We start from the raw sequence: 18,084 nt of genomic DNA on the forward strand, positions 1-18,084 counted from the left end.
AAGCCAAATCCCCCATTGGCTTCTTTACCACCTCTTGAGTGGACGTCATCCCACATCAGTCTCTTAGGGACCGTTATCGGCAATGCCGGTAGCGTAACCGAGAGCTGGCGTGCCCACTATCGCACATTCCGTTCCTCTATGACTTACCACACTCGGTACATACTCACCTGGAATGCCAAATCATTAATCTCTAAATCCAAACTTTTACCCCTACTCACTTACCAGGCCTCGACATACCCTATCCCCCACTCCCTTAGGCGAAGGGTGAATAGCGCGTGCGAGGTGTTTATGACGAACAACACGAAACTGATCATACCCATTGACACTCTGGCACTCCCTTTTGACAGAGGAGGCTATAACGTGGCGAACTGTCCACTTTACTGCGATCTTTTCTTTATGCAGCCTATATTTTCCTACTGTAGACATAGATTGAACGACACCCCAACCTCCCCCGGTATGGCCATGGTCGAGTATAACATCGGACTACAGCTCTCCCACCGGTTTGATCTGCGCTTGCGCAACAACCATCCCCATGCTGTTAGTCCTTCACCTTTCTATAGTAAAACCCTATCTCTTATTGAAAAATATAATTTAACCTTTGACCAACTCGTCCGTGGATCCATCCGTACCCTTTATCGGTTAATAACCTGTTCCCAAACGAATATCCCTGGCGCGGGCGGCTCTCAAGCGTCCCACGACCGTCGCTGGGGCAATGTTCACCACCCTATCCTCACCAACGCAATGAAGTCGTTCAACTACAGAACTATTTGGGATGTACTACCCGTATCATCCAAATTTTTTCAATTTTCTCTTGACCCAACCACGTTGTGCCAATTCTGTGGGAGGAGCCCAGAGACCTCCACTCACATATTCACCTCGTGTCCCGTACTCTCCCCGGTACGGGACTACATACAACGCCTTACAAACCGTATTACACACACTGACACCACGCTCTGCGGAGACATGATCATAAAACTTATCATTCCACCCAACATTGAAATATTTACAGAGCACCTAGTATACATCTTTACACTCACCCGGCACCACATCTGGAAAGCCAGAAACCGCATAAAATACGAAGACAGAAAAATTTTACCTCATCACATAATTTCTACCATTAAAAAAGCTATTGCACATCGACTTGCAGTCGAAAACAATAGGGTTGACACAACACATAAGGATATTATTCAAGACCTCAGGGATTTGACGGTGTAGCAGACTAACGCTTCTAGGGACGTCTCCGGTTGTCACATAAAAATCCGATCTCAACCAACCGTAGGAACTAATTTGCATAAATTCCAATTTCGACGACCTGCTTAATTTTGTTTCGCCATTTTGTTTGTTTCTCACGCACAGCCAAATTTTTTACACTAATTCCTTTTTTCCGTTACTGTATTGCCTTTTTTTTTTCTATTCACCCTGCAACTCGTAAAGACAACCGAGAGCGTCATAGATTAACATCAAACATCCCCAGTTACTCTTTTTTCATTGACCCTGTTTTGAAAAATTTTGTTTCCATTTACCGTATTTATTTGCTGCAGGCCCGCAGCGCTTCCACCGAGTACTTGAACAGTGTGCATATATGCACGCCACAAACGACTAGTGGCGAAACCATGGTGACTTGTGCGCCATGCGTATTATTCAATTAGGCAGCGGTGTCCGGACCGCGTCGAAACGATTTTCGCTTTCGAGAAACCCCGATATGGAGTTCTCAGTTTCATAAAATACGATACTTTTGCATGAATTTGCTTTCTACTTCTCTCTTTTCGCATCCTCCCAGGGTCAAGCATATCCACCAATTGTGGGGAGCGACGACCCTGACTTTGTATTTTCCATTTCTTAACAGTATAGTTTCTTTTGTTTCCCCCTCCCGATAATTCCCACGAGTAAAAGCCCACAATTTTGAACCGTTGCCCACTACCATTGAATAGTCTAGTGGTAACGGCGTAAGTCCCGTAATAAACAGATCACGGGTTCTAATCCTGATCTTCCCCCTAAAATTAATGTTTGAGATCGGTAGTGTATGCAATGCTCCTTTCTACCTTCCCTCTTCGCCCTTCTCCCAGGGTCAATGCATACCCGTCGTCGGCGGGGAGCGAAGACCCTGTCTTTTTGCCTTACAATTCTCAACCGTTTTTGTTTTCTTGCGTGCTTCACGTGACCCTTGTTTGTTTCGCTCTCTATTTTCTCGTGCGTGTCTCTTGTACTACGATTTTTATGTCGTGTACCGGTGACGTCATTTTTTTTTGTTTTTTATATTCGTGCGTGCGTGTTTTATTTTTCGCTATTCGTACTACGATTTCTATGTCGGGTACTCGTGACGTCTTTACCTTTTTCTTTTCACTTCGCGCCGCTTCTCGCAGGGCCCAAGCATATCCGCCAAGGCGGGGAGTAATGGCCCTGGCTTTCTTCTTCTCTTATTGACCAACCCCGAGGGGTAACGGCACCGCGTTGTCAGGCGTGACGTGCCCGAAATTCATCGGCCTGATGATTTCGTTGTTTGTTTTTATTATCGCATTGAGTTTTTCGTATCGCTTCGTTTATTGGCGTTACAATAAACAAAAGATGCCATTTTTTCGACTCTAATCAATTTAAACTGGGTTCCGAACTGCTGCGGGCCGTTTAATTCTTTGTTTATTTATTATATGACATGTTGCTGGGCCTTAAAATACGTCGATGAGGGCGCCAACGAGGCTCCCCGTTGTGCAGTAGCTGAACTACAGCGCAAAGCTGCGCGGGCTGGACGGCTAATTAGCATACGTAATTACGTCATCAGCAGACAGGCTCCAGCAAGTCGCGCCGGTAATTACCGGCTGGGTGCACACCTGCGTGCCTCAACTGGCCCTGTAAAGTCGCAATTAAAGGGGATGAGCGTAAGGAAAACCTGCTGACGGACTACAGCAGCTCGGAAATTCAGCACTTTTCGCTCGTTTTGCCCCGTACTTTACCATGCTGGGCCCGATGGGAGCGACCCCGACAGTTTTCGATCCTTTTCTTGCCTTCTTACATTGAATAACTCACGTGGTAGCGCAAATCCAAGCTTGTGCGGGCGGTTGGTAGCCGCCTGTTACCTCACAACGGCATTCTATTTGAATAAGGTAAGCATCAGCACATCTTTTTGTGCCATTTTTTCGACTCTAATCAATTTAAACTGGGTTCCGAACTGCTGCGGGCCGTTTAATTCTTTGTTTATTTATTATATGACATGTTGCTGGGCCTTAAAATACGTCGATGAGGGCGCCAACGAGGCTCCCCGTTGTGCAGTAGCTGAACTACAGCGCAAAGCTGCGCGGGCTGGACGGCTAATTAGCATACGTAATTACGTCATCAGCAGACAGGCTCCAGCAAGTCGCGCCGGTAATTACCGGCTGGGTGCACACCTGCGTGCCTCAACTGGCCCTGTAAAGTCGCAATTAAAGGGGATGAGCGTAAGGAAAACCTGCTGACGGACTACAGCAGCTCGGAAATTCAGCACTTTTCGCTCGTTTTGCCCCGTACTTTACCATGCTGGGCCCGATGGGAGCGACCCCGACAGTTTTCGATCCTTTTCTTGCCTTCTTACATTGAATAACTCACGTGGTAGCGCAAATCCAAGCTTGTGCGGGCGGTTGGTAGCCGCCTGTTACCTCACAACGGCATTCTATTTGAATAAGGTAAGCATCAGCACATCTTTTTGTGCCATTTTTTCGACTCTAATCAATTTAAACTGGGTTCCGAACTGCTGCGGGCCGTTTAATTCTTTGTTTATTTATTATATGACATGTTGCTGGGCCTTAAAATACGTCGATGAGGGCGCCAACGAGGCTCCCCGTTGTGCAGTAGCTGAACTACAGCGCAAAGCTGCGCGGGCTGGACGGCTAATTAGCATACGTAATTACGTCATCAGCAGACAGGCTCCAGCAAGTCGCGCCGGTAATTACCGGCTGGGTGCACACCTGCGTGCCTCAACTGGCCCTGTAAAGTCGCAATTAAAGGGGATGAGCGTAAGGAAAACCTGCTGACGGACTACAGCAGCTCGGAAATTCAGCACTTTTCGCTCGTTTTGCCCCGTACTTTACCATGCTGGGCCCGATGGGAGCGACCCCGACAGTTTTCGATCCTTTTCTTGCCTTCTTACATTGAATAACTCACGTGGTAGCGCAAATCCAAGCTTGTGCGGGCGGTTGGTAGCCGCCTGTTACCTCACAACGGCATTCTATTTGAATAAGGTAAGCATCAGCACATCTTTTTGTGCCATTTTTTCGACTCTAATCAATTTAAACTGGGTTCCGAACTGCTGCGGGCCGTTTAATTCTTTGTTTATTTATTATATGACATGTTGCTGGGCCTTAAAATACGTCGATGAGGGCGCCAACGAGGCTCCCCGTTGTGCAGTAGCTGAACTACAGCGCAAAGCTGCGCGGGCTGGACGGCTAATTAGCATACGTAATTACGTCATCAGCAGACAGGCTCCAGCAAGTCGCGCCGGTAATTACCGGCTGGGTGCACACCTGCGTGCCTCAACTGGCCCTGTAAAGTCGCAATTAAAGGGGATGAGCGTAAGGAAAACCTGCTGACGGACTACAGCAGCTCGGAAATTCAGCACTTTTCGCTCGTTTTGCCCCGTACTTTACCATGCTGGGCCCGATGGGAGCGACCCCGACAGTTTTCGATCCTTTTCTTGCCTTCTTACATTGAATAACTCACGTGGTAGCGCAAATCCAAGCTTGTGCGGGCGGTTGGTAGCCGCCTGTTACCTCACAACGGCATTCTATTTGAATAAGGTAAGCATCAGCACATCTTTTTGTGCCATTTTTTCGACTCTAATCAATTTAAACTGGGTTCCGAACTGCTGCGGGCCGTTTAATTCTTTGTTTATTTATTATATGACATGTTGCTGGGCCTTAAAATACGTCGATGAGGGCGCCAACGAGGCTCCCCGTTGTGCAGTAGCTGAACTACAGCGCAAAGCTGCGCGGGCTGGACGGCTAATTAGCATACGTAATTACGTCATCAGCAGACAGGCTCCAGCAAGTCGCGCCGGTAATTACCGGCTGGGTGCACACCTGCGTGCCTCAACTGGCCCTGTAAAGTCGCAATTAAAGGGGATGAGCGTAAGGAAAACCTGCTGACGGACTACAGCAGCTCGGAAATTCAGCACTTTTCGCTCGTTTTGCCCCGTACTTTACCATGCTGGGCCCGATGGGAGCGACCCCGACAGTTTTCGATCCTTTTCTTGCCTTCTTACATTGAATAACTCACGTGGTAGCGCAAATCCAAGCTTGTGCGGGCGGTTGGTAGCCGCCTGTTACCTCACAACGGCATTCTATTTGAATAAGGTAAGCATCAGCACATCTTTTTGTGCCATTTTTTCGACTCTAATCAATTTAAACTGGGTTCCGAACTGCTGCGGGCCGTTTAATTCTTTGTTTATTTATTATATGACATGTTGCTGGGCCTTAAAATACGTCGATGAGGGCGCCAACGAGGCTCCCCGTTGTGCAGTAGCTGAACTACAGCGCAAAGCTGCGCGGGCTGGACGGCTAATTAGCATACGTAATTACGTCATCAGCAGACAGGCTCCAGCAAGTCGCGCCGGTAATTACCGGCTGGGTGCACACCTGCGTGCCTCAACTGGCCCTGTAAAGTCGCAATTAAAGGGGATGAGCGTAAGGAAAACCTGCTGACGGACTACAGCAGCTCGGAAATTCAGCACTTTTCGCTCGTTTTGCCCCGTACTTTACCATGCTGGGCCCGATGGGAGCGACCCCGACAGTTTTCGATCCTTTTCTTGCCTTCTTACATTGAATAACTCACGTGGTAGCGCAAATCCAAGCTTGTGCGGGCGGTTGGTAGCCGCCTGTTACCTCACAACGGCATTCTATTTGAATAAGGTAAGCATCAGCACATCTTTTTGTGCCATTTTTTCGACTCTAATCAATTTAAACTGGGTTCCGAACTGCTGCGGGCCGTTTAATTCTTTGTTTATTTATTATATGACATGTTGCTGGGCCTTAAAATACGTCGATGAGGGCGCCAACGAGGCTCCCCGTTGTGCAGTAGCTGAACTACAGCGCAAAGCTGCGCGGGCTGGACGGCTAATTAGCATACGTAATTACGTCATCAGCAGACAGGCTCCAGCAAGTCGCGCCGGTAATTACCGGCTGGGTGCACACCTGCGTGCCTCAACTGGCCCTGTAAAGTCGCAATTAAAGGGGATGAGCGTAAGGAAAACCTGCTGACGGACTACAGCAGCTCGGAAATTCAGCACTTTTCGCTCGTTTTGCCCCGTACTTTACCATGCTGGGCCCGATGGGAGCGACCCCGACAGTTTTCGATCCTTTTCTTGCCTTCTTACATTGAATAACTCACGTGGTAGCGCAAATCCAAGCTTGTGCGGGCGGTTGGTAGCCGCCTGTTACCTCACAACGGCATTCTATTTGAATAAGGTAAGCATCAGCACATCTTTTTGTGCCATTTTTTCGACTCTAATCAATTTAAACTGGGTTCCGAACTGCTGCGGGCCGTTTAATTCTTTGTTTATTTATTATATGACATGTTGCTGGGCCTTAAAATACGTCGATGAGGGCGCCAACGAGGCTCCCCGTTGTGCAGTAGCTGAACTACAGCGCAAAGCTGCGCGGGCTGGACGGCTAATTAGCATACGTAATTACGTCATCAGCAGACAGGCTCCAGCAAGTCGCGCCGGTAATTACCGGCTGGGTGCACACCTGCGTGCCTCAACTGGCCCTGTAAAGTCGCAATTAAAGGGGATGAGCGTAAGGAAAACCTGCTGACGGACTACAGCAGCTCGGAAATTCAGCACTTTTCGCTCGTTTTGCCCCGTACTTTACCATGCTGGGCCCGATGGGAGCGACCCCGACAGTTTTCGATCCTTTTCTTGCCTTCTTACATTGAATAACTCACGTGGTAGCGCAAATCCAAGCTTGTGCGGGCGGTTGGTAGCCGCCTGTTACCTCACAACGGCATTCTATTTGAATAAGGTAAGCATCAGCACATCTTTTTGTGCCATTTTTTCGACTCTAATCAATTTAAACTGGGTTCCGAACTGCTGCGGGCCGTTTAATTCTTTGTTTATTTATTATATGACATGTTGCTGGGCCTTAAAATACGTCGATGAGGGCGCCAACGAGGCTCCCCGTTGTGCAGTAGCTGAACTACAGCGCAAAGCTGCGCGGGCTGGACGGCTAATTAGCATACGTAATTACGTCATCAGCAGACAGGCTCCAGCAAGTCGCGCCGGTAATTACCGGCTGGGTGCACACCTGCGTGCCTCAACTGGCCCTGTAAAGTCGCAATTAAAGGGGATGAGCGTAAGGAAAACCTGCTGACGGACTACAGCAGCTCGGAAATTCAGCACTTTTCGCTCGTTTTGCCCCGTACTTTACCATGCTGGGCCCGATGGGAGCGACCCCGACAGTTTTCGATCCTTTTCTTGCCTTCTTACATTGAATAACTCACGTGGTAGCGCAAATCCAAGCTTGTGCGGGCGGTTGGTAGCCGCCTGTTACCTCACAACGGCATTCTATTTGAATAAGGTAAGCATCAGCACATCTTTTTGTGCCATTTTTTCGACTCTAATCAATTTAAACTGGGTTCCGAACTGCTGCGGGCCGTTTAATTCTTTGTTTATTTATTATATGACATGTTGCTGGGCCTTAAAATACGTCGATGAGGGCGCCAACGAGGCTCCCCGTTGTGCAGTAGCTGAACTACAGCGCAAAGCTGCGCGGGCTGGACGGCTAATTAGCATACGTAATTACGTCATCAGCAGACAGGCTCCAGCAAGTCGCGCCGGTAATTACCGGCTGGGTGCACACCTGCGTGCCTCAACTGGCCCTGTAAAGTCGCAATTAAAGGGGATGAGCGTAAGGAAAACCTGCTGACGGACTACAGCAGCTCGGAAATTCAGCACTTTTCGCTCGTTTTGCCCCGTACTTTACCATGCTGGGCCCGATGGGAGCGACCCCGACAGTTTTCGATCCTTTTCTTGCCTTCTTACATTGAATAACTCACGTGGTAGCGCAAATCCAAGCTTGTGCGGGCGGTTGGTAGCCGCCTGTTACCTCACAACGGCATTCTATTTGAATAAGGTAAGCATCAGCACATCTTTTTGTGCCATTTTTTCGACTCTAATCAATTTAAACTGGGTTCCGAACTGCTGCGGGCCGTTTAATTCTTTGTTTATTTATTATATGACATGTTGCTGGGCCTTAAAATACGTCGATGAGGGCGCCAACGAGGCTCCCCGTTGTGCAGTAGCTGAACTACAGCGCAAAGCTGCGCGGGCTGGACGGCTAATTAGCATACGTAATTACGTCATCAGCAGACAGGCTCCAGCAAGTCGCGCCGGTAATTACCGGCTGGGTGCACACCTGCGTGCCTCAACTGGCCCTGTAAAGTCGCAATTAAAGGGGATGAGCGTAAGGAAAACCTGCTGACGGACTACAGCAGCTCGGAAATTCAGCACTTTTCGCTCGTTTTGCCCCGTACTTTACCATGCTGGGCCCGATGGGAGCGACCCCGACAGTTTTCGATCCTTTTCTTGCCTTCTTACATTGAATAACTCACGTGGTAGCGCAAATCCAAGCTTGTGCGGGCGGTTGGTAGCCGCCTGTTACCTCACAACGGCATTCTATTTGAATAAGGTAAGCATCAGCACATCTTTTTGTGCCATTTTTTCGACTCTAATCAATTTAAACTGGGTTCCGAACTGCTGCGGGCCGTTTAATTCTTTGTTTATTTATTATATGACATGTTGCTGGGCCTTAAAATACGTCGATGAGGGCGCCAACGAGGCTCCCCGTTGTGCAGTAGCTGAACTACAGCGCAAAGCTGCGCGGGCTGGACGGCTAATTAGCATACGTAATTACGTCATCAGCAGACAGGCTCCAGCAAGTCGCGCCGGTAATTACCGGCTGGGTGCACACCTGCGTGCCTCAACTGGCCCTGTAAAGTCGCAATTAAAGGGGATGAGCGTAAGGAAAACCTGCTGACGGACTACAGCAGCTCGGAAATTCAGCACTTTTCGCTCGTTTTGCCCCGTACTTTACCATGCTGGGCCCGATGGGAGCGACCCCGACAGTTTTCGATCCTTTTCTTGCCTTCTTACATTGAATAACTCACGTGGTAGCGCAAATCCAAGCTTGTGCGGGCGGTTGGTAGCCGCCTGTTACCTCACAACGGCATTCTATTTGAATAAGGTAAGCATCAGCACATCTTTTTGTGCCATTTTTTCGACTCTAATCAATTTAAACTGGGTTCCGAACTGCTGCGGGCCGTTTAATTCTTTGTTTATTTATTATATGACATGTTGCTGGGCCTTAAAATACGTCGATGAGGGCGCCAACGAGGCTCCCCGTTGTGCAGTAGCTGAACTACAGCGCAAAGCTGCGCGGGCTGGACGGCTAATTAGCATACGTAATTACGTCATCAGCAGACAGGCTCCAGCAAGTCGCGCCGGTAATTACCGGCTGGGTGCACACCTGCGTGCCTCAACTGGCCCTGTAAAGTCGCAATTAAAGGGGATGAGCGTAAGGAAAACCTGCTGACGGACTACAGCAGCTCGGAAATTCAGCACTTTTCGCTCGTTTTGCCCCGTACTTTACCATGCTGGGCCCGATGGGAGCGACCCCGACAGTTTTCGATCCTTTTCTTGCCTTCTTACATTGAATAACTCACGTGGTAGCGCAAATCCAAGCTTGTGCGGGCGGTTGGTAGCCGCCTGTTACCTCACAACGGCATTCTATTTGAATAAGGTAAGCATCAGCACATCTTTTTGTGCCATTTTTTCGACTCTAATCAATTTAAACTGGGTTCCGAACTGCTGCGGGCCGTTTAATTCTTTGTTTATTTATTATATGACATGTTGCTGGGCCTTAAAATACGTCGATGAGGGCGCCAACGAGGCTCCCCGTTGTGCAGTAGCTGAACTACAGCGCAAAGCTGCGCGGGCTGGACGGCTAATTAGCATACGTAATTACGTCATCAGCAGACAGGCTCCAGCAAGTCGCGCCGGTAATTACCGGCTGGGTGCACACCTGCGTGCCTCAACTGGCCCTGTAAAGTCGCAATTAAAGGGGATGAGCGTAAGGAAAACCTGCTGACGGACTACAGCAGCTCGGAAATTCAGCACTTTTCGCTCGTTTTGCCCCGTACTTTACCATGCTGGGCCCGATGGGAGCGACCCCGACAGTTTTCGATCCTTTTCTTGCCTTCTTACATTGAATAACTCACGTGGTAGCGCAAATCCAAGCTTGTGCGGGCGGTTGGTAGCCGCCTGTTACCTCACAACGGCATTCTATTTGCATAAGGTAAGCATCAGGATCGCGCCTGTTGCCCCTTGTGAGCCGAGACTGACAGCTAACGAAGCATTATTGTTTCAAGGCGGATCCAGTCCAGCTTTAGAAGCTTTGTTGGCTCCCAGCAAACAATAAAAAGAGAATTTCGAAGGCTCCTAGAACAATACGAACCCTACCCTTACCCCTTCCCTCCAGCGGCTGCCCGTTCGGTCCTTTTCAGGGCCACACTGAACGGCGCTTTCCCAGAGGATCGTCGTCCCCCAGCGTCACCCCCTCCCTCCAGCGTCGACCCTTAACCCTTACCCAACTTCCCTGCGTGGTCACCACAAAGGGAAGTTATCCTCCCCACTTGTACTCCTATCGACTCGCGAGCCGTAGTGGCACCGAGTCGAATTTCTCAACCCTCTCCCTCCTGGCCATCTGCAGGGGGGCTCCCTATCCCTACCACCACTGACTGTTTCAAGACCCGGCCTCTGTCGAGACAGGGTCTAGACAGTCCTTGTTGTCCAACAGCTGTAAGCGGCGTATCGGACGCGCTTCAGCGAGTTTCGACTACTGACGTCACAAAGTCGAAATCGACTGTGACGTCAGCGGGGCTTAGACAGCCCTTGTTTGTGCAACAGCTGTAAGCGGCGTATTGGACGCGCTTCAGCGAGTTTCGATTACTGACGTCACAAAGTCGAAATCGACTGTGACGTCAACATGGCGGCCCCTGGTTCTGTGCCATGGAACCAAGTGGTGAACCGCGGCACATCGAGCAGGTCTCCGGTTTACAGCCGGGAGGCCGAGGTTTTGGCAAAGTTGCCGGAGAAAAAGTCGCGACACTATATTTATGAGTTGCTCGCGAAAGTGCAGTTCCCGATCAGGGACTTAGAAGGCATCGTTGAGCGCCGCGGTGGTCTCACCGATTTCACATGCCGCAGTCGCGAGAAGGCGACAGAGTTGGTGGAGAAACTAAAGCGAATCAACGCGGTTGATTTCGCAAGACTCCATGACCAGGAGTGGACGAAGGTATTTGTCAAGGAGATCCCTCCACCATTTCCAATGGAGGAGATCCGACAATACTTCGCAAAGAAGCATGGCTCTGTCAGGAAAACGGACAAGCTGAAAGACCGTTGGGGCGTACAGGACGGCAAAAGATCTGTGGAGATCAAGACGGCCGAACTGAAGTTGCGCCCCATCGGCCCTAAGATCCGCATCGGAGGCCTGGCCTTCCCTGTGGAATATGACAATCAGCCACCGCAGTGTTATGTGTGCCGTCAGTTCGGCCACATGAGAGACACGTGCGACATTTTTTTGTCTCAAAACGAGAACTTTCCTCGGCTCGAGAGTGAGTCGAGACCGGATGTCGATGTTGTTACAACATCGACACCATTGCCGAAACGAGACGGACAAAGGAAAGCCGATAGTAAAAAGAAGGCTTCAAAGGGCGGCACATCGGGTGCGCCCGCAACTTTTGCCGGGTTTGCAGAGGGCCTCACCCCGGGTGAGACCGCCACATCTGCTGATGTCCCCGCCACAACAACGGGAGATCCAGAGGGCCTCACCTCGGGTGAGCCCGCCACTTTGGACCGTAATGCAGAGGGTCTCACCTCGGGTGAGCCCGCCACATTGGACCGGAATGCAGAGGGTCTCACCTCGGGTGAGCCCGCCACTTCACGCGGAGTTGCAGAGGGTCTCACCTCGGGTGAGCCCGCCACATTGGACCGGAAAGCAGAGGGTCTCACCTCGGGTGAGCCCGCCACATTGGACCGGAATGCAGAGGGTCTCACCCCGGGTGAGCCCGCCACTTCACGCGGAGTTGCAGAGGGTCTCACCTCGGGTGAGCCCGCCACATTGGACCGTAATGCAGAGGGTCTCACCTCGGGTGAGCCCGCCACATTGGACCGGAATGCAGAGGGTCTCACCTCGGGTGAGCCCGCCACTTCACGCGGAGTTGCAGAGGGTCTCACCTCGGGTGAGCCCGCCACATTGGACCGGAAAGCAGAGGGTCTCACCTCGGGTGAGCCCGCCACATTGGACCGGAATGCAGAGGGTCTCACCTCGGGTGAGCCCGCCACTTCACGCGGAGTTGCAGAGGGTCTCACCTCGGGTGAGCCCGCCACATTGGACCGGAAAGCAGAGGGTCTCACCTCGGGTGAGCCCGCCACATTGGACCGGAATGCAGAGGGTCTCACCTCGGGTGAGCCCGCCACTTCACGCGGAGTTGCAGAGGGTCTCACCTCGGGTGAGCCCGCCACATTGGACCGTAATGCAGAGGGTCTCACCTCGGGTGAGCCCGCCACAACTACCAGTCCCAGAAACTATTCATCCTTAGCGGAGCGCGCTAGAAAGGAAGGAGTTTCCCCCGAGGAGTACCACCAAAAACTACTAAGGTTAGGTAAAGATATTGTAGCAAAACGCCAACTCTCTTCATCCTCTTCGTCGGAGAAGAGTGTTAAACGCCGCCGTACCCCCGCACCAGGGCAGACAATTTTCCTCTGCACCTGCGGCGAAGATATTTTATTCAAACCCGAAAGGATTGAAACTTTTTGTCAAGGATGCGCCGGATATATCCGGCGCTGTAGAGAATGTAACGCGATTAACTGTTTAGAAGAAAGTTTTTGCGTATCTTGTAACAAGTGCGGTGCAGATGTCACACCCAATGATCCTGTATTCCCTAATGTAACTTTGTAGCGTCGTTGAACCTATTCTTCTTGTTCGTTAGCGGCAAATAGTGTGTGTTTTTCCCGTCTTTTTTGAAAACCCCTACATCAATTGATTCGTTTTTTGAGTGTTATTCCTAGAAGTTTTATCACCCCCGACCATGTTGGGTTCCGTTGCTATTAAAGCAGAGCCCCAACGCAACCAGATATCGGTCCAACCTTTGTACTAGTGTCCTCAGACAGTCCGTTTGTACAAACCCTAGTGGTAGGTTTTATTGTCGTGCTCACCTTTACCATAACCGCCTTTTTTTAGCCTCGCCTCTGCTTGGTCAACACGGTGACCAATCACACAGAACTTCCCCGTTATGCAGTTTTTCCTTGTGTGCACATTGTTTTTTCGATAACCGCCATTTTATTTTGTCGCCGATCGAGACGCGGAGCAATGCATACCCGCCCTGGCGGGGAGTAAAAGCCCGCGTGCTCACCCTTTGTTTCCATAGTGACCTTTTGTTTAGTCGTGTTTCTCGTGCGAGAGAATTGTCGCCTGTGATTGGTCCATATCGACTAATTAGTGGTTTCTCTTTTGTTTTGTGTCTCTAGCGTCCTTGTGTCCTTTTGTTGTACCTTGGACTGATTTCAACCCTTTGTGGTATCGCCTTGTTGTTTCGCTTGTTTTTTCCAGTTGTTTTATTATTTTTTCTCGTACCTGGGTTACGAGCGCCTCGTTTTATTGGCGTAATAATAAACAAAAGATGCCATTTTTTCGACTCTAATCAATTTAAACTGGGTTCCGAACTGCTGCGGGCCGTTTAATTCTTTGTTTATTTATTATATGACATGTTGCTGGGCCTTAAAATACGTCGATGAGGGCGCCAACGAGGCTCCCCGTTGTGCAGTAGCTGAACTACAGCGCAAAGCTGCGCGGGCTGGACGGCTAATTAGCATACGTAATTACGTCATCAGCAGACAGGCTCCAGCAAGTCGCGCCGGTAATTACCGGCTGGGTGCACACCTGCGTGCCTCAACTGGCCCTGTAAAGTCGCAATTAAAGGGGATGAGCGTAAGGAAAACCTGCTGACGGACTACAGCAGCTCGGAAATTCAGCACTTTTCGCTCGTTTTGCCCCGTACTTTACCATGCTGGGCCCGATGGGAGCGACCCCGACAGTTTTCGATCCTTTTCTTGCCTTCTTACATTGAATAACTCACGTGGTAGCGCAAATCCAAGCTTGTGCGGGCGGTTGGTAGCCGCCTGTTACCTCACAACGGCATTCTATTTGAATAAGGTAAGCATCAGCACATCTTTTTGTGCCATTTTTTCGACTCTAATCAATTTAAACTGGGTTCCGAACTGCTGCGGGCCGTTTAATTCTTTGTTTATTTATTATATGACATGTTGCTGGGCCTTAAAATACGTCGATGAGGGCGCCAACGAGGCTCCCCGTTGTGCAGTAGCTGAACTACAGCGCAAAGCTGCGCGGGCTGGACGGCTAATTAGCATACGTAATTACGTCATCAGCAGACAGGCTCCAGCAAGTCGCGCCGGTAATTACCGGCTGGGTGCACACCTGCGTGCCTCAACTGGCCCTGTAAAGTCGCAATTAAAGGGGATGAGCGTAAGGAAAACCTGCTGACGGACTACAGCAGCTCGGAAATTCAGCACTTTTCGCTCGTTTTGCCCCGTACTTTACCATGCTGGGCCCGATGGGAGCGACCCCGACAGTTTTCGATCCTTTTCTTGCCTTCTTACATTGAATAACTCACGTGGTAGCGCAAATCCAAGCTTGTGCGGGCGGTTGGTAGCCGCCTGTTACCTCACAACGGCATTCTATTTGAATAAGGTAAGCATCAGCACATCTTTTTGTGCCATTTTTTCGACTCTAATCAATTTAAACTGGGTTCCGAACTGCTGCGGGCCGTTTAATTCTTTGTTTATTTATTATATGACATGTTGCTGGGCCTTAAAATACGTCGATGAGGGCGCCAACGAGGCTCCCCGTTGTGCAGTAGCTGAACTACAGCGCAAAGCTGCGCGGGCTGGACGGCTAATTAGCATACGTAATTACGTCATCAGCAGACAGGCTCCAGCAAGTCGCGCCGGTAATTACCGGCTGGGTGCACACCTGCGTGCCTCAACTGGCCCTGTAAAGTCGCAATTAAAGGGGATGAGCGTAAGGAAAACCTGCTGACGGACTACAGCAGCTCGGAAATTCAGCACTTTTCGCTCGTTTTGCCCCGTACTTTACCATGCTGGGCCCGATGGGAGCGACCCCGACAGTTTTCGATCCTTTTCTTGCCTTCTTACATTGAATAACTCACGTGGTAGCGCAAATCCAAGCTTGTGCGGGCGGTTGGTAGCCGCCTGTTACCTCACAACGGCATTCTATTTGAATAAGGTAAGCATCAGCACATCTTTTTGTGCCATTTTTTCGACTCTAATCAATTTAAACTGGGTTCCGAACTGCTGCGGGCCGTTTAATTCTTTGTTTATTTATTATATGACATGTTGCTGGGCCTTAAAATACGTCGATGAGGGCGCCAACGAGGCTCCCCGTTGTGCAGTAGCTGAACTACAGCGCAAAGCTGCGCGGGCTGGACGGCTAATTAGCATACGTAATTACGTCATCAGCAGACAGGCTCCAGCAAGTCGCGCCGGTAATTACCGGCTGGGTGCACACCTGCGTGCCTCAACTGGCCCTGTAAAGTCGCAATTAAAGGGGATGAGCGTAAGGAAAACCTGCTGACGGACTACAGCAGCTCGGAAATTCAGCACTTTTCGCTCGTTTTGCCCCGTACTTTACCATGCTGGGCCCGATGGGAGCGACCCCGACAGTTTTCGATCCTTTTCTTGCCTTCTTACATTGAATAACTCACGTGGTAGCGCAAATCCAAGCTTGTGCGGGCGGTTGGTAGCCGCCTGTTACCTCACAACGGCATTCTATTTGCATAAGGTAAGCATCCGGCACGATGACCGGTTGCCCCTTGTGAGCGGAGGCAAACAGCGACTCAAGCCAATAGGTTTGAAAGCGGATCTTGCCCGGCTTTAGAAGCTTTGTCGGCTCCCCGCAAACAGAAGTTGGCTCCGAAACTAAGTTGGCTCCGGAACGTATACCTATTACTCCTTCCCGTTTGCACCCACCCTTGCCTCCCTTTCCTTCCCGCAGCCGCACGTTGGGCCTTTGTTAGGGCCACCAACGCCAGGGGCGCTTTTAGAGAATCGGCTGCAACCACCCCACCCACCTTCCTTGCGTGCTCGCACCACAAAAGGAAGTTATCTACCTTTCCCCAACCGACAACCGCGCCCTAGTGGTCGATTGTCTGGTTTTCCTCACTCCCTTCCGTACGTCCCTAAGACGTGCGGAACCTCCCCACGACCGTCCCTAGTTCGTTCAAGCCCGGCCCTTTTCAGGGCCCTCGCGTGGTAGAGCTAAACGGCCCTGTCCCTACGCTCCTGGAAGCAAAATTGCGTTGAATCTGCATATTCAACGACAAAGGACAGTTTCGACGTGGTACGTCACAAACTGAGAGCCTTGCTAACATCAGCTATTTGCATAAATTGACGACAACGGTCAATTTCGACGCAGTACGTCACAAACTGAGAGCCTTGCTGACATCAGCTATTTGCATAAATTGACGACAACGGTCAATTTCGACGTGGTACGTCACAAACTGAGAGCCTTGCTAACACCAGCTAATTTGCATAAATTGACGACAACGGTCAATTTCGACGTGGTACGTCATAAGTCGAGATCATCTCGACCATGACGACAGCAAAAGCTTCCGTTCCCATGGCGTGGAACAAAGTTGTCCACCGAGGCCTCCCGCGGGGAGCTCCTGCTTTCAGTAGGGAGACCGAGGTCTTGGCTAAGTTGCCAACTAAAAAATCGAGGCACTTCATTTATGAAATGCTTGCGAAAATTCATTTTCCCATCCGCAACCTGGAGGGAATAGTTGAACGACGCGGGGGTCTGACAGATTTCACATGCAGAACCCGCGAGATGGCTATAGAGCTTGCAGGAAAGCTGAAGACGTTGCGAGCTGTCGAGTTCGCCAGATTGCACGATCTTGAGTGGACCACAGTATTGGTCAAGGAGATACCGCCGCGTTTCTCCGTCGAGGAGGTACGAGGGTACCTCGCCTCTAGACATGCTACTGTCAAGAAGGCAGAAAAGCTAAAGGACCGTTGGGGGGTCCAAGATGGCAAACGAGGTTTTGACCTCAAGACGGCCGAGTTGAGAGAGCATCCAATCGGCCCGAGAATACGAATTGGGGGTTTCTCCTTCTACGTGGAGTATGAAGGACAACCTCCACAATGCTTTGTATGCAGGAAATTTGGGCACATGCGAGACGCCTGTGACATATTTCAGAGCCGGGACGAAAATTTTCCAACACTAGGAGAAAATCGTACACGGAGAGGCGGGCCTCAAATGACCTCCACTCCCATCCAGGATCCGAAGGTTACGACCCCTCCTTCAAATGCCGCAGAAGTTGCAGCGAGTAGTGCCCCCCCAACTGATGTTATCACAGAGGGTCCTGTTGACCCCCAAGATGGCCCCACAGGTACAGACGTAACTATTGACGGCATTTTAGAGGTCGATATCCCCGTCGAAGAGCACCAGAATCCCGAGGGCCGCGTCTCGGACGCCCCCGCAAACATCGACGACGTTATAGAGGTGACCAACCCCGCAGAAGTGCAGGAGAATCCAGAGGGCCGCGTCTCGGACGCCCCCGCAAAGACCGACGGAGTCATAGAGGTGACCACCCCCGCAGAAGTACAGGAGAATCCAGAGGGCCGCGTCTCGGACGCCCCCGCAAAGACCGACGGAGACACCGAAGCGACCACCCCCGCAGAAGTACAGGAGAATCCTGAGGGCCGCGTCTCGGACGCCCCCGCAAAGAACGACGGAGACATAGAGGTGACCACTCCCGCAGAAGACAAGGAGTATCCTGAGGGCTGCGCCTCGGGCGCCCCCGCAAAGACCGACGGCGGTACTGGGTCTACCATTTCCGCAGAAGATAAGGAGTATCCTGAGGGCTGCGCCACGGGCGCCCCCGCTAAAGGCATCACGAGTCCTGAGGGCCGCGCCACGGGCGCCCCCGCTTTCCAAGGAGGACCAACAATGAGGAAGACTGTTTGGA

At 50.8% G+C, this 18,084-nt stretch overlaps 1 protein-coding gene across 1 annotated transcript; it reads left to right on the plus strand.

Annotated features, from left to right (window-relative positions):
* The first annotated feature begins 10,287 nt into the window (after nucleotides 1–10,287).
* Nucleotides 10,288–13,708, plus strand: LOC145219997 (uncharacterized). The gene is made up of 2 exons (XM_080087288.1): nucleotides 10,288–12,676; nucleotides 13,260–13,708. The coding sequence occupies exons 1-2, from the start codon at nucleotides 11,004–11,006 to the stop codon at nucleotides 13,285–13,287; spliced, it is 1,701 nt and encodes a 566-aa protein (XP_079943414.1). The 5' UTR covers nucleotides 10,288–11,003; the 3' UTR covers nucleotides 13,288–13,708.
* The last annotated feature ends 4,376 nt before the right edge of the window (nucleotides 13,709–18,084 follow it).

This window comes from Phallusia mammillata, chromosome 3 (genome assembly GCF_965637545.1).
Source record: "Phallusia mammillata chromosome 3, kaPhaMamm4.hap1.1, whole genome shotgun sequence".
Classification (NCBI taxonomy): domain Eukaryota; kingdom Metazoa; phylum Chordata; class Ascidiacea; order Phlebobranchia; family Ascidiidae; genus Phallusia; species Phallusia mammillata.